The 22842-nt window shown below is 50.8% G+C and overlaps 1 protein-coding gene across 1 annotated transcript in view; it reads left to right on the top strand.

Moving 5' to 3' along the window:
* Window positions 1-617: 617 nt before the first annotated feature.
* GALNT14 (polypeptide N-acetylgalactosaminyltransferase 14) overlaps window positions 618-22842 on the top strand; it is a gene marked incomplete at its 5' end in the record, with an annotated part of 92616 nt that continues 70391 nt past the window's right edge. The window contains one exon of the mRNA XM_084202532.1: window positions 618-746. Coding sequence (XP_084058658.1) covers window positions 618-746 — 129 coding nt within the window. The remainder of the gene's footprint in view (window positions 747-22842) is intronic.

Here is a 22842-nt window from a genome sequence, read left to right as displayed (position 1 = left end):
AAATCCAGTAATTAAATTCCACCTACCTGAATTCCCCCTGCTGTTTCAATTGGTTAAATTAATCTTCCCATCATGTCTGAGCCTCCTCAGTGTGTTGTTGAACGGTGGCCTCCTCTCGCCCCGGAGTCGGGCGGGGACCGGGACCGGGACCGACCCGGGCCAAACTCGCAGCGGCGCTGCCCAGCCCCGCGCATCCCTTGGCGTGCAAGTGGCCCGGACTCACTCAGGAAGGCAGGGCAGAGGGATGGGCGTCCCCGGTTACACGCAGACACCCCCGCACCCCTCAGTGTCCCCGTCCCCGGGGCTGCCTCTCCTCCGGCGCGGAGCGAGCAGAGCAGCAGCTCCCCGGGGACCAGCCCGGCTGCCTGCGCGCCGCACCTTTCGCGGCGAGCGGCTCCGGCTCCAGCCCCCCTCCTCCCGGCGCCTCCTCCTCCCGTTCCTCCTCCCCTCCCCTCCCCTGCAGAGCATGCACAGCCCGGGACTCGCATCGCCGGCTCCGAGGCGGGCGGGCGAGACCGTCCTCCCCGCCAGCCCCGCTGCCGCTGCCCCCCGAGCCGCCCGCGGCTCCCCCTCAGCGCCTCCCGGTGCCCCCGCCGGACTTTTCCCTCCTCCCGAGGATGAGGCGGCCGACGCGGCGGCTGGCGCTGTCTCTGCTGGGGGTGCTCTGGCTCGCCGCCCTCCTCCTCTTCTTCTTCGGGGCGCGGAGGAAGTTGGAGGCGGCGGAGCCTGAGGGACACACGCCGGAGGTAAGGAAGGGGCGGCGGGGCCGCGGCTGCTCCGGCGGGACTTGGGCGCGATGCCGCCGGCGCCCGGGGAAGAAGTTCCCGGCGGTTTTCGCGACCCCCACCCCACCGCGTTCTCCTTCAAGTTTGGTACCGGACCTGTGCTTTTGCGGGGGGACACTGGGGCCCTTTCCGTACCCCCCGGGCTTGGTTTTCCCCGTCCCCTCCCTCCGCTCGGTCTCGGACAGCGGACGCCCCAGCCGCCCCCCTCCCCGCCCCGCTTCACCGGGGGTGCCCCGGCCGCGGGTGCTGCCGGCGGTACCGGCCCTTTGTCCCGCCGCCAACTTGGAGCATCCCAGGCTCCGGGGAGCGGGGGGAGCGGTGCTCCCCACGGGAACGAAACGCGTGGTTCGTGTCACGGGTCTTTCCCCCCGTGGGTCGCGCCGTGCTCCCGAGCTCTGCCCTGAAGGAGAAGGGCTCGGACCTGTCCGGGCTGACAGGACCGGAGGGGAGCACACCTGGATGGGCCGTGTTCGGCGTGCGCGGGCTGGGCGAGCCCGGTTAAAGCGCGGGGCTTTCGCGGCTGGCTGTGGTGGAAAAGCAGGATCGCGCAGCGCTGCTGCCCTGGGAGCCCCGGCCGGGCTGGGACGAGGGTGTCCGCGCAATCAATCGCGCCTTTCCGTGTCGTGTGTGAGTCTCCGGAGTGACAGCATGGCAGAGATGCGAGGGGCATCTCGCTCCGCACAGGGAGTGAATCGGAGTTTCACTGCCCAAACGAAAAGCAGGGGAGCTGCGAGCAGCTTCGGCTGAACGAGGTCCCGGGTCCTCTCCTCCTCGGCTGCGAGCGGCTGCGGCTTAGCTGAGGGTTAACTTTCCAAAGGACGTGGATTAGATGCTGCTTAGTTGTACTGTTGTAAATCTTGAATTAATTAATCCGGGTTAGAAACCCAGCTTCTGAAAATACACCGAGATTGGGGTTATTGTGGCAGTGGAAGGGTGTGAGTCCTCACCCCCTTCTTTCACACCAGTGACACCGAGCAGTGTTTGGCCCTCAATATGTGACAGCTTTACGTGTTTGCTGCATCTTTGGAGAGTCTCATATATGTGTCTGTCACCTCAGCAACTGAATTAACGACCCGATTGGAAAAAGAAAGTCAGAACTCATAAAGCTTACTTTGATTTTTTCATCCTGAGGAATTATTGGTTTTCCATGTTTTTTTAAATAAAAATGATTGAGGAGGTTTCTTCAGGCTTTTGTAAATCTTTCAATCCTAGAAGAAGGGAATGAATCTATGTGACTTCAGGCCCCAAAAAGACGTAATTATCTATACATTTATTTATTTATTTAAGCTAGGAAAGGCAATAAACAAGTCACTGAAAGCAGAGTTAGGAGACAAGAGCTTTCTTAACCAGAACTGTGCTTTGGTGTTGGAACTGTATTTGTAAAGATTGCAAAAAAAGACCTCCCCTGTTTGACGGGGGCTACTATAATCTCCTTGAAATGAACCTTGCTTCTTGCTTAGCACCAGCTGCCGCTGAATCACTGCCATTTTGCAGCCCATTTTGACTTTCTGCTCCCATTCAAGGCTCCCCCACCTCGGGGTGTAGGTTGCTGATGCTGTTACAGGCTGGTCTTGGCTCCCGCAGCAGGTGAAGGGAACTTCTGCCACACAGGATCTGTCCCCACGTTTTGAAGCTGCCACTGCCAAGTTGCCATAACTCCAGCAAATTGACTGCTTGAATTGCCTCTCCTTCATTTCTTCTGAATTTTCCATCCATACAGTTGCATCCCCTTGAGATTCATAAAGTGCAGATTGTTTTTTTATTTTTTAATGCATTGAATTTTTTGGCTTTGGAGACTGCTTTGGAGCAATATGACTTATAAGCTGCTTATGAGCATGGGGATGTGGTGTCCCTTCAGTTAACACTTCTGAACGGCTGCAGAGCTGACTGGGCTACCAGAGACAGGAATGCTGTGGTCCAGAGAGGAGCCTGGTGCTGTGTCCTGTTGCCCTTGCCAGTGGGACTTGCTGCTACTGATGAAAACTTGAGCAATTGAGGGTTGTCCTCCCAAATTCCTGGGGAAACCAGAGGAGGTGATGGATTGCTAACAGCAGCTCAAACATTGTAAGACAGCTACAGAGGGGAAATGGAGCAAATCCACATAAACTTTCCTGGCAGCATTTTCCAAGCTGTTCCCTCCCCCCTTCTCTCCCACTTGAGCTGTATTCTGTGGACGTGGGCACGCTGTGTATCATGCCTTGTGTAGGTTTAACCTTTAGACAGTTCCAGTTAGGCTCCAGCGGGGATTGCTGCCTCCTGCCGTGCCTGTCCCCACCAGGGCTCCCAGCACGCATCCATGCTGGGTGGCCACAGTGCGCGAGCCCGCTGGCTGGCTGTGGCACATTGGCGGCTTGCTGAGAGCTCACAGAGCTGCTGCCCTTGGCTCCGTGGATGCCCATCAATCACTGTTATTTTGGTCTACACCCTGCCCCCTGCTTTACCCCAAATCCTGAGCCAGGTCCAGGCTTCAGCTTCCCAAAGGACGGCTTGTGATGTTTTTCTTGCAGTCCTATGCTGGGGTGGGCAGGGTCTCCAGGGGGCAGGACCTTGGTGTGAGGGGTGTGACATGGTGTTTGAGTTCTTCCTTTGCCCAAAAAATGCTGCTGGCTTGGCATCTTAAGGACCTGGTGAAGGCAAGCATTCCGGGAAGGTCTTGCAGCAGTAGCTGAGCTTTCCCAAGCTGCTCATGCCCGATGAGGTGGGTGCAGCAGTCTGTTGTGATTAACTTAGCTTCACCTTCCCCTGTAATTTTTCCCTTGTATTCCCCTGCAATCCATCTCTATGGATCTCTTGCTGCTGCCCAGTGGCAGGTAGGCAGGCAGAGGGCCCCCCCTTCTTGCCAGCCCTTGTTTCCCTCAATCCCTGGCACCTCATTTCCCTCCTCCTCCTCCTCCCTGCTGCCTGCAGCTGCTGGTGGTACATGCCAGGGCAGCGGCAGCAGGTTGAGGCTGGATTTTAGGGTGTGGGACTCCCTCCTGGCCGTGAGGTGTAGCAACTTTCCAGGGCTGGTACGATATGGAAGAACAAAACTGGTCATGTTTAGGACCATGAAGTTGTTCTGGGATAACTTCACCAGTCGCTCCAATGCTGTTTTTACTGTTGTTACTTGGGGTTTGGAGGTTGTTTTTTCTCTCTTTGCCAAGGGGCAGATCAAGCTCTGTTAGTGCCGTGAGTAGCCCTCGCCCTTTCGCTGCCCTTTGCGCAGTCCTGTGACTTGGCTGGGAAGAGGAGCTGTAGCAGGATGCCTGCCCCTGCCAGGGAGCTTTACCCGGCCGGCTGCCTGCTCAGCAGCCCTGGGCTCAGCCTGCAGGGAAGCCCAGCCTGATGGATGGGGGTGTGAGGACACGGGGCTGCCCGGGGTCATGGATCAGCTGGGACTCGTTGAGCCTCCTTCCTTCCCTGCCTTTTGGCCGAGGGTTTCCAAGCACTTTGCAAGCTTTAATTAGTTCCAGCTTGTCTCCTTGTCCCGGCAGTTTTCCAGCTGGATAAACCAGGACCCGGAGAGGCTAATTGAACTTTGTATCCTTCTGTCTCTGGTGGACTCCAGAGGAATTGGAATAATTTTATCCTCTTGGAAAATCAGGCTGCTGGTGACCCACCTGAAGTCACCCAGGGAGGCAGTGGTGGGGCTTGGCATGTGCTCCAGTAATCCCGGGCTCATGGCCCCATGCTGCTGGCTGGCATCTCCCCTGCTTCCCTCTGATCCATCCCCCTGCTCTGCTTTTCGGGGGGGACATATGAAGTAATAACTTAATTACATTAAGGAATAATGAGGGGAACTGATACGCGGGATTAATTACAAGCAAAATCCCAAATTAATTGTGAGGAGTACTTGTAGCTGGCTCTGCAGCAATGCTTTGCTGGTGTGCTGCCTCCTGTGTCCTGTGCCAGGCTGTGGCTGGGGATGCTTGTGAGGGAGCAGGAGATGAGTAGGTGGGTGATAAGCCCTTGATCATCTCTTTTCCTGCACCTGTATCAGACCACAGTGGCTGTGTGGCAGAGCCCTGCAGCAGGGAGGGGTTTTTGGGGGTCTGGGCTCCCATACTCAGGACCAGCAGTGTGTGCAGGAGGGACAGGAAGATAAGTTTTTGTTTGGTTTGGGATTTTATTTCCCTTCATTCCTTCCTGCATGCTAGCTTGCTCCCTCTGATGAATGGCTGAAGCACAGTTGACAGCCTCTGGAGGGAAAGCGGGTCTGTGACAGGCTTGACTGCAGGAGAAAAGCTACAGAGGAAAAGTTTCCTTTATTAAAAAGAATGACCTGTTCTACTTGACTTGTACCAGTGTTTGCAATGCAACATCTCCTTTCTGAGTGTGCTCAAATGCAGCTGGGGAATGGCTCCTGGGAGATGTGGAGAAGCTCAGCAGCTTCACTGCCTGCCCCACTGCTCAGCACCCTGCAGGGTCAGACCTCAGTGCAAAGGGACCCTTGCCAGCTTTGTGCTTATGTGCCTTGCACCAGCCTGTGCTTCCTTCTGCATCATTGCCATCTAGAAAGCCTCAGCACCTGGAGCTCAGCTGACAGTCTCCAGATATTAAATTCCTGTCAGTTTTATAGCAGCAGAGCCACTTAACAGATTAAAATAACTGTGTATCCTGCAAAAATTCAGATCTTGACAATTAAGGGATTGAAGTGGAAAGGCTGTTGGGAACAAAAAAAAAAAAAAAAGACAGAGTTTCTAATACCCAGGAAGCTTGTATTGACTGGGACTTGGCTGGAGACATGGATAGGTCTAGGATGTGAGAGAAGGGGAAAACTTATTTCATGCTTTGTTGGTAAAATCCCACTCTGAAATCTCTAGGAGCAAAACCAGGCTTTCTAGGATGTGCAGAGTTTTGCTTGTGAAGGAGCTGTGATGGAACGCAGTTCCTCTCTCTCTTGCTTGTGTGTTTAGTGCTGGATAAAACAGAAAGCCATGCCCAAGCAGCCCTCATCTGTGGGGTCAGGCAGGACAGGTCTGGTGGAGCAGGGGTGAAGTGAGGAAGTCACCTCAGTGGCTAAACCATCTGTGGACAAATGGTGAGCAGCCTGCCTGGTGCGCCTTAATTAATTAACCTGCCCTCTGTGCATTACAGCACTCCCTGGGATACCTGTAGAACAAAAACCAGTCAATGAAAACCCTCCTAATTTTTCACTGGTAATTGCAATGAATGAATTTTGCCTCCATTACATTGTGGTGGAGCTCTGTGTTGCAGCTGTGACTGATGGGGGCATAAATATTGATTGAACAAGACATGTTTGCTTTGCAAAACTGTGAGCATTGGAATGTACAGGTGCCTTTCTTAGCTTAGTGCTTTTAAAAGAAGTATCAGAGAGGGAAGGAAAGGAGGCAAGGATTCTGCTTTTCTTCTGGTAAGAGTATAAATAAATTTCTGTGCAGGTGGTATGTGTTTTGTTGACAAGAACTGTTGAGCGCCAGAAGAAGAAAAAAAGTACTTTTTATTGTGCTGCTCTGAAAGGATAAAAAGAGTTGGAAGAGTCCTGCTGCTTCACTCTGAAGGGGTGTTGGAGGTGGTGATGCTCTGAGGGTGGGTTGGGCTCAGGAGTGTCATGGTTTCTCTTGTAAATTGCTTTTCCTGTCAAGGTCCCTGTAGAGCACCCTGCACGTGGAGTTGCTGCAGGCTGCAGCATCCCTCTTCAGCTGGTGTGACATGGTGTGGCATCATCCTTTCCTAGGTAACAGGGAAGGGCTCAAGCCCTTGCTGCTGGGTTTTTAGCCAGACTCAGCTCTGGCTCACAGCTGGGAACCCTTGGTGACCTTTAGGGGTAGGCTTGACAAAAGTCTTACTTTTGAGCAGGGAAGTCTCCAAAATGAGCTGTGTGTCTGGATGCCAAGGCTTCAGAGACACAGCACATATGTTGAAGTGTCTCTATGCTTGAGAAAGATGTTGACTGTGAGGGAAGATGTTTTGTCCTATTTATCCTTTCACCACCTCAGATATGCACAGAGTTGGATTGTTTACTCAAAAACTCACTGTTTTCTCCTTGCTCTTCCTTTCCTTGATAAGAAGGCATCATCCTGATTTATTTTGATGGGCTCATGGCCCAGGGCCTGTCTTGGCAGGGTTTACTGCTTGCTCTGCTGAGACATCTCTTGTCCCTGGCTCCGCAATGTGACCTGTGCCTCCCCACAGGCAGGGGACTCTGCACATGGGATGGCTGCAGGGTGAGAGCTATAAATGGGAATGCTGTGCCTGGGGAAGGCAGGTCCAGGGAGCATTTTATGCTGCTGTGACTAGAGATTCTTTTTGTGCCTTCTGAAGCTGAGGGGTTGCTTGTGTGTGTGGAGACTAGGGCAGAGCGTGGAGGGCACACTCTGCTGAGCTGCTGTGGCTCCAGCTTGGGAAGGGCACTGCCAGGAGATTCAGCCTTGCAAATAAAACTGTCTTGTGATCCCCTATGAATGCAGGTGCAGCCTTATTGTCCCATGCTGACAAATCCCTGGGAAGCTGAATACTGGGGTTTTGTGTGCCCAGTGTTTTTCTTGGGTCTGTGGATGTGTGTGTTCTGTATGCACAGCTCACGGGGATGCCACTTTGGTACCTCTGGCTGTGCTTCTCTGTGCCGTAATCTCTTTACCAGTGGGAAAAGCAAGCTTGGAAGAAGTTGTGGAAGTGCAAAAGCAGTGTACTCCGCCTGGGAGAGTCTCATCTGTGAGGGCAGGCCAGCATTTGGTGCAATAAAACCAATTAAGGGGAGTGTATCTGCGAGAAAGCAGAAGTAGGATCTGTTTAAGGAAGACGTTTGCGGGAAGGAGTAATTACGTGCAGCCTAACGACAAAGGGTGCAGCGGATTGACTGTTAATTGGAGTAGCAGGAGCGGGAGATTGCTGGCATTAGCTGTGTGTTTCTTGCTGGCTTCCTCCTGTTTAAAGAAGGAAGGGGTAAGGAGCAGATGATAGGGGGGAGTTTGCTCTCAATCCACTTTCCCGTGCAATGAAAAAGCCATTTTTTCCCCTTTCTCTCACAGCAAAATGTTCAGATTTTGCCAAAGACGCTTAGTGCAGTTGCTTACTAAGCTGCAATTAAATTGATTTCCCACCCTCTTTACCCTTTTTGGTTCCAGAATCTCAGCAGGAATCAGTGTTACAGGAAGAGTAAGCCAAGGAGGAGATCTTGTGCCCCATCTTCTGCTCATCTAAGTCAGTATATTACTCCACTCTTCGTATGTATTTCCAGAGGAGCTGGGAAAGTGAGGTTGCTTAGGTACAGGGTTTCCCATATAGCTGCTGCTGGGGGGTGGGAAGGGCAGTTCTAGATCAGGCTGGATCAGTCTATGGGGTACCTGAAATGCCTCCTGCTGTGGGATGGGCATTGGGTGTCCTGGGAGTGCCTGCGGCTCTGGGTAGCACAGAGTTGCTGGGAGGAGCAGGAGGAGGATTTCTTATCCTTAACGCGTGCCTTTGGTGAAAATGATCAGTGGTGAGAGGTTCAGCAGGAGTTCACCTTTTTGTTCATGAAGGTAACATTAGTTGTAGTAATAGTTTGCCTCAGTCCCGCTGTTTGGAAACCCCTTAAGCACCTTGGTTAAATTAACCTTTGGTGCAGCCCGAGGGAATGAGAGGTGTGGTGGTCCTTTGTGGGTCTTTGAAGAGGTGTTTGAATAAGGGCCGATGCACTAGTGTCACTTCTCCACAGGGGGACAAGGTGACATGCTGGATGCTGTACTTTCCCCAGACAGCAGGTGTGCAGATGGTGGTGGCACTGGGAGGGTGTGACAGGGCTTGTGTCCCCAGCCAAACCCTGCCTTGCCACACATAGGCAGAAATTCGTGATGATTTACTGCACAGCAGCTCGAGCTCCAGCTTTGTGATATTATTTGGAGGAGCAAGTGAGCTAATGATTGCATCTCATCTCAGAAAGTACTGCGGGAAGTGCAGTGCCAGGAGAGAATTGATTCAGAAGCAAAACAGGTTCATTTTCAGATCAGGCTGAAAGACAAGGGAAGGAGAGATTCTCCTTCATTTTTTTTTTTTCTTTTTTTTTTTTTTTTAACTTTTGTTTTTTCCCCCCCCCAATCTCAAGTGAGACTGAGGGTCTTAGCCTTTTCCTCTTTGGTTTTCTTGTGGAAACATCAGCAATAAACCTGATTGGAAAGTGATACGAGGAGAGCAGGGTTCATGCGGTGCAAAAACAAATGAGCTATGAAATCACCCTCTATTCTCCAAACATTATTCACAGAGCCAGGAAAATTGAGACGGATGATTCTTTTTCTTTTGAAGCCACTGAAGGAGTAAGTCCAAAGGATGTGATTTGGCCCATGCCAGGAGAGAAAGGCTGCTTTGTCCTGGCTTTCCAAATAGCTTTGCCTGCATTTAGACACACACCATTTCCTCCTCAAGGACCACCGTCGGCATCCGCCAGTTACAACCACACCTCATAACCCATTATGGAGACACATGGCTCACAAATAAGACATGAATATGTTCAGTGGTGCCTTAGCTGCAGCCCCCCCGGGCTGGATGGAGTTCATGCACATCTTTTCTTGAATTTTTAGTTGCTTGTTGTTAGGTGAGATGGAGAAAAGATGAGAGGGAGGAGTTACAGGTGTGAGCAGAGTCGCTTTCAATGGCTGGCTTAGTTCTTCTTACAAAATGGTGATTTTAAAAGAATCTATTTTTATTTAAATGAGGTTTTTTTCATCTGGGTCTAGGTAATCTGCTTTACCCCGTAGGTTGATTCAGGATCATTCAGGATGGAATCATATCCTCTGATATCCTTTGGGATCTGCCTTGGGGGATGTTTGGGATGCAGCCCTTTGCACTTTGACCTCGCCTAGATGGAATGCAAAACTCAGGGTCTGGTTGGGGTGGTAGGCACATGGTTTTTCTGGTGAGGTGGGCAGTGGGAAGACACTGGGAGCTGCTGGAGCTCTGGCACTGTGGGAGCCAAGCTGGGAAGGGGACTTGTGTAGCATGGGCCTGCCTTCCACAGGAGTGGAGCAGGGAGGAATGGTGGCATTCATAATGCCCGTTGCATTTTCCTGGTGCCATAATACAGTGTAATTTGGAGAGAGGCAGACTCAAACATGCATTACCCAGCCATCTGCTGCTGCCACTGGGATCCAAATGGATGAATATACACATAGTGCTCGGAGTTAAACCGTGTACGATGTGTAGGCTGCATATGGTTTGCTCTCGGTGGTACAGCAAAACACTTTGTGAAGAAGAACCTCCTGTCCTGCCCTCCCATCCTGCAGGAGGATCTCTGCTTTAAATCTCTTCAAAGAAAAAAGAACCACCCCCTGTGCAGCCCTTGGGGATGTGTCCTCAGCCCAGCAGTGTGCTGCCAGCCGTGTCTGCTGGCTATGGCATGGGAGGAGTTGATTTTGGGGTGGAGACCCCTTCCAGAGGTGATGTGTGAAGGGTTTGGTCAGGAGCGTTAGAAACTGTGAGAAAGTGAAATATCTGAAAATTGAAATTAGATTTGCAAGTGGTGAGAAAGGGAATGGAATGATGAGAAATTGTTACGTTGCCTGGTGACATGGCCTTTGTTACTGCACCTGGGCATGGATGTGTTTCTTCAGCAGGGACCTCCTGGATGCACCTGCGCACTCAGGAAGCAAAAATCAGACATAAAATATAAACACAATCTGCCTTGAGAGGTGAGAATGAGCTCCAGCAGGCATCTGAATGCTGGGGAAGGTCATTCAGATGTTGGATTCAGCAAGGTGAGGACACCTTCCCTCCTGAAGGCAATGTCAGCAAAGGAAAGGCAGTTTCAGTTTGGCCTTTGCAGGCAGAAGCTCTGCTCTCATGGGGGAAACAGCAGGAAATGGTGTTGGTGCTTTAGGGCACCAGCTGCTGGGAGCTGGAGGGCAATCAGCCTTCCCCAGCAGGCACAAGGGGTGTTCTGGAAAGTGGCATGTCCTTGCTCTTGATGCCTTTCTGCATCCTTGGGACCACAGGTCCTGCTGCCATCATCGTGGCCAAATCCTGGCTTTGTGAATGAAAGAGAAGTTTGATTCCAGAAGTGGAGCACATCTCTGCTGTGTAACCATAGCTTTGCACATCTTGTGTTTACCCAGAGCATCATGCTGGGACAGCAGCCGTAGAACTGGGGCAGAGCTGGTGCAGCAGCAGGTACAGGCCCAGCACGGGGATTTGCCCATGTGATAGCTGGAAATTAACTCATTAAATAAAGTAATTTGCACCTTTTAATCTCAGTGATTCCTGTGTGTGGGCACCTGTATTTAGGAGAAGAGCTTATTCTGCTTCAATTAATTTTATATCAATATAAGCTGAATAATTAAAGGTGTGAATGGAAGGCCAGGTAGCTAATTCCCTTCCCTCTGGTGCACAGGCTGCACTGAGATAGCCTGGAAGAGGGAGCTCCTGGCAATGCAGATGTTAGTCCAGCCAAAAGAGCCAAACAGTTCTGAGTTTCTATATGTAAATATCAACTGGGATCAACTATTTTTTGATGCTCATCTCCTCGTATTGATCTTGGTTTGTGCATTGGCACCAGTTGTGTGTGTGTGGCTTTGGGCAACCCAGCATTTCTCTGTCTGAATGCAGGCTTGGCTCTCAGGATGTTCTCCTCATCTTCAGGCAGAACCAGCAGCCATTACTGCATCTGAGAGATAAAGCAGATAAATTTGCACTTTTTTTCCTTGTTTCCAGAAGCTGTGTTTCAAGTCTGTAGGCCAGGAGTGGCTGTGTTTCACTACAGTAGGATGCCATTGATAACTGGCTATTTTTGCCTCAAAATCACAGGGAACTTCTCAGACTTGTATTAATCCAATGAAAGAGTAAAAACTTTCGGAGTATAAAAGCTGGGGACATATCTTTGAGAACAAACTAATGCTTGACCTAAAAAGTGTGATACATCTCAAGTCCTGAGGTGCAGCTAAATTCATACCATGCTCAGGATTTCTTCTCCTCCCCCAGTAATCCTTTCCCAGTGCATCAGACAGGTACAGGAGATTAATTTGCTCAAGCTCCTAATGTTTGCTCCATGTTACAAGGACCCAAATTCCACAAGAGGCTGGCTTTCACTGTGGGAGGCTCTCAAGTTCATCCCAGTGTGTGCTTAAGGGCTTTTGCCACCTAGGATTTGGTTTGGAGAGACTGTTCAGGGAAGGCAGCGCTCGCTTTTCTGTAAGCAGGGCTGATTTCAGTGCCGTAAGGAGCACGGGGAAGTTTGATAACCCAGCAGCATGGTTCAGTGCCTTCCCTCGTGCTGCCTGGCTGTGTTCTTGCAAGGAGCCACAGTGTGATTACAAGGGCTGTTAAACGCCCTTAATATTCATGCTGTCGGAGGGAGCATTACTCCTGCCAGCTCTGCTGTCTGCTGCTGTTTGCAGTAGCATCGCATTGATGATTGAATCACCAGTGCCACAGTGAGTAGTGTGTGAAGCCCCTCCAGCCAGGAGATGCAAAGGCAGAGTTAAATCCCTCCTGTTTGTCCACTTTTTTTTTTTTTTCTGTCTCTTAACAGCATTTTTTTAAGCAAACAAAGCGCAGCGGAATAGTTAGGAGCCATGAAACAAGATGGGAAATGAGCCCCTTGCAGAGAGGTTAAGAGAACAGGGCACAGGAGCTGTGAGGGGAAGGAGCTGGAGGGCTCAGGGCAGCCCATGCTTGATGCAGCAGTGCTTTGCATGCTTCTTCTCCTCATCCTCTTTTCAGGCATAGATGGGAGAAGCAGCAGACTGAGTGATACATATTTGTGTGTATACACTGGTACATACTGGGTGGTGCAGCAGAACAGGGGGTGCTATGATTGTGGCTTGGGGAGGCTTTTGGAACGGAAGCTAGGAGCTGTTTTTTGTGAGAGAGCCCTCTTGCATCCTAACCTCTTTTGGATGGGGAGCTGCTCCCACTTGGTGTTGGGTTTGGAGAGTGTTTGTACCCCGTCATGCCTGAGCCACTGCCGCAGCTCCCGTGTTTCCTTGTCTGGCGCTGGGATGCAGCTATTTCTCCCAACAAAGCTGTGTCCCTCGTGTGCAGCCTCAGCTGCCTCAGAGAATCTTCAGCATGCCAGGTATTTGAGGGAAAAGAGCCAAAAGCAGATTCTTGGCACCCTGTTCTGCTTGTTGGTCTGATCTATGCCCCTCTCTGTCCTGCAGGGCTGTGGCACTTCTTGTGTGCCCTCCTGCTCAGCCACAGGTATCTCGAGCAGGTGGCTTGTCTTGGAGGCGTCCCCACACTTCCTATTTGGCCCAAAATGTGCAGTGTCCATCCAGCCATAAAGACTTGAATTTTGCTTATGGGGCCAGGGGCCTGGAAACTTCAGTGGTTGTTTGGGAGAGGAGTACCGAGCCGAGCATCCTCAGCTGCAGGGAAATGCTGGGCACTTTCCCCGAGGCCGGCTCCCGGCAGCACTGCAGCATCCCCCTTTGTGTGCACAGGTGTTGCCGGGGAGGAGGCTGGCACCTCCACAGATGCCGTGTTTGCATGGCCTGCCCTGCCGGGTGTGGGTGAGGAGCCCTGACAGGGTGGCCATTAGCGGAGCTGTCGGGCGATCGCTCCCGTCGGTTCGAGTTAGGGAGAGCAGGCGCCGGGGACGCCTGGCTGGGCGCCGGCAGGAGCAGGGCTCGCCGAGCCTCCATTGATTTCTGAGCTTGTCACGCTGTTCATTAGGAGAGGGAGAGCAAACGAGGTGCTTAGCAGAAGTGCTCCAAGTCGATCCTGATGGAGTAAGTTTCTCCGCTGCCTGGTTAGGGGCAAAAAAAAATAATTCTTGCCCAAGTCTCTTCTGCTCATAGAGTGTTCAGCCTCCCACCTCTTGTCTTTCAGGAGTGTCTGGCAGGATCTCCCCTGGCACTGCCCTGTCCTTGCAGACTTTCTGCACTCCCTCTCAGTGTAGCAAGCTGTGCTGCTGGTGCTTTTGCTTGTAGGATGATTTTGTTCCCTGTCCCTCTTGTCCTTCCAGGTTCCCACAGCTGGGTCCCTGTTGCGTGCTGAGCTCGCTGTGTCTCTTTTTCATGCTGGAGCTGCATTGATCGAGGCAGTAAATCAGCTGGCTGGTGCTGTGGATATAAATGATGGATGTAATGAACCAAGTGGGGGGGGGGAAGAGGAAAAAAAAGGAGGGGGAAACAGAAGGAAAAATTGGGAAGAAAACAGCATACTCAACAATGGATGGGCTATGCGATGAAATTTCCATCTCAGCCAAGGCCCCTCAGCACAGCAGCATGGTCCTAGCAATGTCTGGAGGTGCTGCAAGAGGACCTGCTGGGGGAGGAAAAGGGGGTTCCCGTGCATGCAGAGCTGTGCTGGCACCCCACCTTCCCCCCACACTTGCTGACAGCAGCTCATGGATGGTGGAGATAAGGATGGAAGCTGGTATCTGCCGCGTGGGCTGCGCCACAGGGCTGGATAGAGGGCACCAAATGGAGCTAAATCAGAGGCCAATTTATAGTCTTGCTGGCTACAGCTGCAGGGAAGGTTTGAGATACTATTGTTTGAATGTCTCTGCAGCTCTTAAGGTTGCAACCCCTTCATTTGCTTTCTGCCTTAGCTGGGTTTCCTTTTTTTTTTTTTTTTAGTTTTAAAGTGCTTTCCTGCTGGTGAAAGGCTGAAAGCCCCCAAGGCTTAAGCCTCCTACTGATTTCAGCAGTTTCTGGGTCTTTGAGCTGGCTGTACTCTGTTCCTGAGCTTTGGGGATGTAGAAGGAGGTTTGGAGCTGAGTCAGTGGTGTCTCCACCTGTGGGTTGTTATCCAGCTGAACAGAGCCTGGCAGCTCCCCATGGGCCACAAACCAGATGTTGTGTGGCAGTGATTTAAAGTCTCCATCATTTCGAGACAAATCAGTGATAATGAGTCTCTTTTTATAGAGAGGGACTTTGAGGCACGGGAAGATTTAATGGCAGACGCTCTGTAAAATTAGCTACTTAGCTAACTTTAGCAAAATCTTAGCCAAATTAACTAAAAATGAGCTAAATTCAGCGAAAATCATTGGAGAATTGTCAGTCTGGATGGAGGAAAAGCAGGAATTGAAGGGGGAAGTGAGGCCTTAGTGGCACTGATGAAGTTGTAACACCAGTTGGCAGTTCAGGAACGTGCCTGGGGTATGCTGCTGAGTTTTGGGTGTCTCCTTGGGATGGATCCTGGGTTGGAAGAAATTAAGGTGGATGATGGGAAGTTATTTGCAGGGAGAGAATAATTGTCTTGTGCACCTCGCTGCTGCCAGGCTTTTGTGGCTTGAAGCACTTGATGGCTGGCAGCAGGAGGGTTTGATGCCTTCATGGTCACCCTCGGCCACAGCTTTTGTAAGAGGAAAAAGAGATGGGGGAAAAAAGTGTCTCATCACTCGGGATGGTATCTTGAGGGCAGAAAAATGGGGCGAGGCATCACTCCTAGGGGAGCTGTGTGTAGCTGTCAGTGCAGAGAGGTCTGCACCTTCCTGCCCTGTGTTGGAGGCCAGGTGCCTGGTTGGATGGGTCAGGAATGATTCATTTTCTTAGGTTGGGTGCTATTGTAGTCTTGTGCCCTTGGAAGTGAAATACGAGGAAGGAGAGCTGAAGAAAAGCCTCTGAAGTGGCTGAAGGAGGAGGTGAAAGAGAGTAAAGATGAAATCCAATTCTGTGAGCCTGGCTGTTGGCCAGGAGGATGTGGTGAACTTCTGCTGTGTGCCTCGGGATCTGTCACGACCAGGAGCACTTAGGAGCTATTTTTCCTCCAGCAGAGCTACATCTTTCTGCAGATGTTAAGTTGACAGAAACAAGATGGATTGTTGCAGAAGTACAAAGGGCTTGGATGTACATTTTTCTCTTTATCCCAATTTATGTCTGAGATAGTTGTAAGCCCCATGGAAAATTATCCCTGATCTGGTGATGTGCTAGTGACGTTCTGGCTTTTGGCTTTTCCCAGAGACAATTCCAGTGGACTAGCCAAGGGTGTCAGCGTTACTGGCCAGCAGTGGTGAAGCCAGTCCAGGGGGTCCCCATCTCCTCCTCCATTAGCTAGAAAGCTTATGGATCAGGAGTGACTGGAGTTGTGGTTTTGGGGGCTGTGCATGCTTGAGCTGGCTCTTCTCTGCCCAGCTGGTTTAAGCCCTTAGAGCTGGCAGAGTCGTTTTATCCCAGTCATTTTTTCCGAGTGGTGCAGAGTCAGGGGGGCACGTGTGGAAGCATCCCTGCCTGCAGCAGTGGGGCTGGGGACCACAAAGTGGGACCTAAGGCAAACCCCAGAGCCTGCACTCCTGGGAGGGATGAGAAGGGAATGCAGAGCTGTGCAGAGTAGTGCAGGGGTTTGCTCAGCATTCTCAGTTGGCTTCTGGGACAGGAATTACCGTGAGGTTTTCAGGAAAGTGGTCTTGGGAAAAATGTGTAGAGGCAGAAATATAAGTAATCTCTCAGTTTGCAGAGTGTTCTGATAAACTGATGTCTTCAAGAGTGGCGAACAAGTTGTGCAGTTATTGTGCTTCCTCCAGAAAAAAAAAAAACCTAAATTCCAAAAGCCAACACCCTGCCATTTAACATGGTGGGTAGGGCAAGGAAGAAATGCATCTCTCTGTTTCATGCACTTCCATCAAATATGTTATCAGGAAGCACTGTTTAGTTTAGGATTTATTTCTCCTCCCTGGAAACCTGTGCTGGCTGGGCAGACCCTAGCAGAGGGTTTGGCAGTGCTGGCAGCGTTCAGCATGTGGGTGAATGTGACACACAGTCTCAGTTTAAAGCACTGTGCTGGGCAGGGTGGGTTTGTGTCCCATCCTAACCTTGATCTCAGTTTTCCTCCTGCAGCTCCAGTGTGCCCAGCAGAATGTGGGGCAGCTGGGACAGCTCTCACAAGCCCGTGTAGTTTTTTTTGGGTTTGTGGGTAATAATGAGCTGCCATGGGAAATAGCAGTTTCTTTTAAAGCAATCTTCTCTACCAAAGTCCCCTTGAATTTAATGAAGACTTAGAAAGTTGTTCCTTCAATTTCTACGCTGGCATATAGATATCCATAAAAGAGCCCTCCCGTAAATGGAACAGAGAGGAAACCATTCATTTTAGCGTCTCTGCATTTATGGATTGATTTTTACAGAATCCTATTAGTTTCACTGCCAGTAAATGGCACGAGGACTCTATTTCAAACCAGACAATGTCAAGATATAGAGGTGGGCATTAAATATCATCCCACCTGTTGCTGTTCAGCTATGCTGCTTGTGTCTGAGCAGAATGTAATGGCAGAGGCCAGGATTGCCAAGTCGATCTCTTCCAGCTCTTTGCTTTGTAAAATCATTAGGAGCCACGATAACGTAAGAGGCTGGCATTACACTGGTTCAACAGCCCGTTAAATAGATCTGATCATTTTTGTGCAAGGCTTTCTTAAAAGCAAAGGAATAAATACTCTCCTGTAGCTGTTCGTGGTGCTGCTTTTGAGAAAAGAATGATTTATAATGCTGCTCTTAAATAAACAAGTTAGATACAATGAAGAAGACCCCCAACCCCATAAACCACAGACAACTACTCTGCCCCAAAATACAGACAATTTCTAGATTTTATTTTCCTTCCCCCTCTGTCAGGTAGAGGACAGAACATTTCTCTCCCAACCCAGAGGGCTGCTGACAGCCCAGCTCTACCTGCCCATTTTACACTGTTCCTTCACGTGATGTTTGAGCTGCTGACAGCCAGATGGTTTCATAAACAGCCGCCTCTCTTTGGGCCAAGGGTAGCTCACCTTCCAGTGTCATTACCCAGCTCTCAGATTATTACAAATGAAAACATGCTATTAGTGTAATTTCCATTCCCCCCCTCCCTGTTTAAGCTCTCTGCTTTGTGCATCCCGCTTGATTTTTGGCGGTGTGATGCTTTGATTTTTGTTGGTGGGTGGTTTTACTCTTTGATTTCAATTCCAGCTGCATTTGGTTTGCAGAATGTGAGGACTTTGCAATTAAAACCAAAACTGAGCTGCACACATTGTAGCAAGGCAGGAAAAGCAAGAGGCTGACAGTTTTAGTATGGCACGGCAAGTGGGGGACATTGCTTAGCCATGGCCGTGCCAGTCTCCTGCTTGGGCCAAGCAAAGCTGTGATGCCTTACTGGACTGTTGGGAAAAGGCAACGTAATGTGGAAGTCATACATGTATATACCCATATGTGTATTTTCCTATATATAGGTTTTCTGTAGCTGAGAGGGAAGGGGTTGTTGGCAAGATCAGTGGTGTAGCCTCAGATGCCATGTGCTATTTAGGGAGTTGGTGCTGCTGGTTCTCAGCCATCTGATCACAGGCATAAAAATGTGCTTTGGAGTTGTTTCTGCTGTTTTACCTCTGTGGGCTGACCAGGTCACCCCTGCGCTGGTGCTGTTGTTGCAGTGGAGACTCGGAGGATGTCGCTTCAGAAAGAGAAAAGGACCTCTTTGAGGGTCAGAAAAAAAGAGAAGGATGTTAATAAAAGAGCCTGACCCTGAACTTACCCTCTCCCTGGCTGTTAGGCTGCTGCTCACATCCTTTGTCCGCTGTATCCTGCAGGCTGTGGAAGTAGAGAGCTGTCAGGACGCATGCTGGTGCCCCAAATCCCTGCTGTCCCCCTGCCCATGGCAGGCCCCTGCCAGCACAGCCTTGCCAGGAGAGTTTTCCTGCCTCAGTGTAGAGGAATGGTTTCTAGGGTTGGAAGAGCACGTGGCTCCTTCCTCCCTGGGCAGCCTTGGGCTTCCCCAGCGGAGTGAGCGGAGCTCGGCTGCTCTGCCCGGGGGCTGCTGAGACTTGTGGGGAGCCAGCTCAGCTCTGAGCTCCCAGAAGTGCTGCAGATGCTTCAAAAGTGCTGCAAAAGCTTGCCCTTTTTGAGATGTGTAATTTCTGAGTGCGCCAGATGCTGGGAACTGTGTTTGGTGTGGGTTTGTGCCAGGGCACCTTTAAATTGCAGGGCTGAGTTCCTGGCAATAATAGGATTTGGCTGTAACATCTGTAGCCTAAATTTCATCCTGTCCCAAGGCTTCTGAGACTAGCTGGAGCTGGATTTTTAAAATTTAATTTAATTTAATTATTTTATGCTTGAATTGGAGTGTACCCAAAGAGCTGCCACCTACACCTGCATCTCTGGGATAGCCCAGCATCTGGGCTAACATCTTACAGCATATTCCCAGTGGGTTTACATCCCATGGAGAATTTCAGGGTCTCTGTGGGCCAAGTAGTCAAGTCCACGCTTCAGCTGTCCCATCAGGACATGGAGAAAGGATGGGGAGGCCTGGGTGAGGCTGTGCTGTGCTCTGGGGATACAGAGCAGGACCCCCTGCACTCAGGTCACTGCTCAGTGCTTCCCAGTGGGAGGCCTGGGAATGTGGCCTAGAAGCATGGCAAAAGCTCACTTTGCCACTTACTTCACCCAGACTGATGGTGAAAAGCAGCTCCCTGGGTAAGGCTGTAATGAAAGTTATGCTCAAAGCAGGTCTAAAATCCCATTTCTTTTGCCCTTTAATTATTTAATTTATTTTCTATATTTAACGTGCTTGCTCTTCGTGAGTCAACTGAATTTTCATGGGTTGTTTTTTTTTTTTCTCAAATATTTATCTGTGTTGGCAGAGGGAACATCTTAAAATGAGCTGCTCAGAACTTGCCCTAGATGCCCTAGTGTTTCTTCTGGCCGCTTCTGCTACGGAGTGGTTACTTGCTCTACATTTCCCACATTTTCCCTGCTGCACCCAGTGAAGATAAAATGTTAAATCAAAACACAATGAAGAATTTTAATTTTATTCCTCATTTTCACCACTTGGGAAATAAAAGGCTGGTGGGCTTAGCCTGGTGCTGGCAGCTGAGCCCTGCTCCAGTAGTGCTGGCTGCCCATTCCTGTTTGGCATTGCTGAAGCTGGGCAGGAGTGAGGGATAAGCCACAGTGAGCCTGCTGGAGCTCAGCTGTGACATGTGAAATAGCAGAGCCCCTGCCAAATGCCCTCTGGGGGGGAAAACCATCTTGTCTTGGTGTACCAGGATCCTGGTCCCTTTTAGCAGCCTGGATTAGTATTTTAGAATGAGAAGGCTTTTACTGCTTTTCTTTTTGCAGTCACATTTATGTAGGGAGGCGGTGGACAGGACTGCTGAACAGCCTTTCCTGGGTAACTTGTGAGGACAAGCAGGGTGCTGCCATGTGAATTGACAGCAAATCCTGCCTGCTTTTGCTCCCTGCCATCTTGGAGAGCTGGAAATGGTGCAGAGGGGGATACAAAGTGATGGCTTCTCTGTAAGAAGTAGCCTTAGACTGCTCAGTCTGGGATGGAGGACAGGGGATGTGCTGCAGATCTGGAAGGTCATTAATGGCAGACAAGTGGTGGATAGGAAATAGCTCCCATCTCTTCCTGCACAAAATCTGGGTTGTCAGAGAAAGCTGGCAGGGGCAGGTTCAATGTGCTGGGACACAAGCTGCTTGTGGAGCCCCATACAGCTGCTTTTTCTGGGTGCTGAAAGTCTGGCTGGGTTCAGCAGTGACTGGACAAGATGCATGGGGAAAAGGTCTGGGCAAGGGTTAAATGAGATCTTCTTTTTCCCTTGCTCCTCTGAACACCACCTTCCTGAGCTCAGCAGTTTTAGAGCTGGGTGGTCCAGCTGGATCCAGCTGAGCCCCCTGCCCATGCAGGCAGCTGGGCAGATGTTTCTGTGCCTATCTAGGACAGGGAGGAGGCTGCATCCCTGCTGGGGCTGCTGTGCATCCTGCTCAGGAGCTTAAAGCAGCGCTTCCCAGGGCCAGAGCGCAGCACAAACCATTAGTCTTGCTGAGTACAGCTATGATTGTGCTTAGCACTGCCTTCCTATCTCTCCTGGCTGAACCATAGAGCACTTTGCAATGATTAATTCAGCATGAAACTCTTAAGTGAGCATTATTGCCCCGTGTTAAAGCAGACATAAAGGTTGCTGGCAGAGCAGGAGCAGAAACTCTCTGCCATACAGATGTTCACCAGCCTGGCTGTCTGCAGCCACCAGTGCATCCCACTGGCCTTCTTTTGTCTCAGCACTTTTTTAGGTCCATTTTGTTGCCCTTGAGATATTGTTCTTTTTGCTGCAAAAAAAAAAAAAAAAAAAAAAGGGGGATGAATTCAGATGCCGAGCTGTACCCAGTAGCTTGGGATTAAAACTCTCTTTGACTGCATAGATGAAAAGTCTTGGCTTGTGTAACCAGTTATTTCTGGTGCATCTCTCCAGGCATCTGCCTTGATGTGGGCAGCAGCAGCAGCAGCATATGCTGCTGGCTGCGGGGGGACCAGTGCTGTCACCATCTGTGTGCAGGCTTGCTGGGGCAGTGGCAAGCATTGCTGCTGGGGCTCTGTGCCCCTGCCTTCCCCAGGGCTGTGCGTGAGCCAGGTGCAGGTCATCCAGCTCAGAGCTGGGAGCCTGTGGTGCTGTGTCCAGAGCTCTTCACATCTCATGAGAGTTTTTTCTTCTTTGGGCTCTAGCGAGGGTATAAAAATTATGAAGGCCCTCAGCAGGAGCTTGTGCTCTGAAGGTGCCTTTACAACAGTAAATCAAATATAAAAGCTGTCAGGTAGGGTTTTTTACAGCCATCAGGACCAGAGCTGGTTGGAATGCCTTATGCACAGCTGATGGGACCTCTACACTGGCTGCTGTGGTTTTGGGCAAGATCATGGAGTAGCATGTCTGCTGCTTGGCACATCTTCTCTATCCCACATGGTTTCTGCTCTTCCCTGAGGTAGTCTGGCTTTTGCTTGCTCCAGCATGCCTCTCAAAGCCTGAGTGTGCCCCCAGGCATCTTCTCCCTTATGTTTGAAGACACACTCTGGCTGGTGCCAAGGGTTGGGATAGTGAGGGGAGATAGAGACAGGCCTGGAGCTGGAAGAAAAGAGCTGCTGGAGTGTGTGGGAGAGAGTAAGGATGGAAAAAGATCTGTGAGAAAAAAACAAGCCCAGTGGATGCCTAACATTAAGAGAAGCAGCATCACTAACTTGGGACTTGCTTTGTGCTTTCAGGACCATCCAGACAATAGAAGGTTGTGTTTCACCTCTGGTTACACAGGCCCAGCAGTGGTGGTGTGAGACACTTCCCTCCAGTGGCATGAGCCTCCTTTGCAGTTTCTACTCCCCTGGTTTCCACCAGGAAGCCCAGCTGCAGACATGGCTCCTCAGCAAGGAGATTCCCTTCCCATGTAGCTGTGGCCCAGCAGGCACTGTGTATCTGAACCTGCATGCATTAACCAGGTCTCAGCCATATCCCTCCTTTCCTTGCCTGCCTGGTCAGAGTTTGCCAGCATCTTGTTTCCCTCTGGCTGGAAGGACTGGCTCCTCATTTCCTTTCCTTGCAGCTACTGCCAGCAGCAAACACGACCTGATTTGTATTATCCTGTGTCTGATCCCACCTAATCCTTAGCGCAGCTCTGCAGGCAAGGGCAGTGTGTTGCTGCTGGAGCAAGAGGGATCAAAGGCATGTGGGTTGGGATGTAGCCCAGATGGGCGATGGGGCTTCCTAAATGTGGGTCCAGCCTCTGCTCTCTACTCCTTGTGTCACACAGGTGACTTCCCTCCCTTCCCATGGCTTTCTGAGGGCAGGGAGCTTTGCCTTCAGCAGATAGTGCACAGCTGCTGGTGGAGCTGATGTGTCCATCCAGCATGAGAAGCCCTCCGTGGAAGTGAGCGTGGGGCTGCTGCAGAGCTGGCTCTTTGGGTTCAGAGGTCCTGCAGGTGTTGCCTATCAGCTTGTTTCTGGTGGTTGGGTGGACAAGCCTTGTGTGGTGACATCTCTGTGCTGCCTAGGCCACTGAGTGTTGTCTTGCCACCCACTTGCTGCAAGAAGCTGAACTGTGCCCATGACCATTGCCACTGTCCAAGCCTGATGCTGCCAAAGCTGAAGACCCAAGGGATTCAGGGCAGCTTATTTCTGCCTGGATTTGAGCTTTGCTGCTGGTTTGTATTGTGATTGCTCTGCTTGCCCACGTGCATCTTGTGACAAAATGTCATCTACAGGACTGCCCTGGTGTCTGCATGGAAGGGGATGAGGTTTGAGGGTTTGTGACACTGAGATATGTGGCAGGGTTTGCTGCCCCCACAGTGTGTGGAATTGTGGAGCTTAATGTGTGCATGCCATGAGCCAGTACTGCCTGGGTGGAAGAAATCCTGTATCAGACAAGGGGACTGGTCCAAGCCCAAGTAGGAGATGCTCACCAAGACTTCCATGCTGTGTTTT

The sequence above is a fragment of the Fringilla coelebs genome (assembly GCF_963513975.1).
Source record: "Fringilla coelebs genome assembly, chromosome: 3".
Classification (NCBI taxonomy): domain Eukaryota; kingdom Metazoa; phylum Chordata; class Aves; order Passeriformes; family Fringillidae; genus Fringilla; species Fringilla coelebs.
The sequence above is the reverse complement of the archived record's forward strand: the minus strand, read 5'-3'. Positions and strand labels throughout refer to the sequence as shown.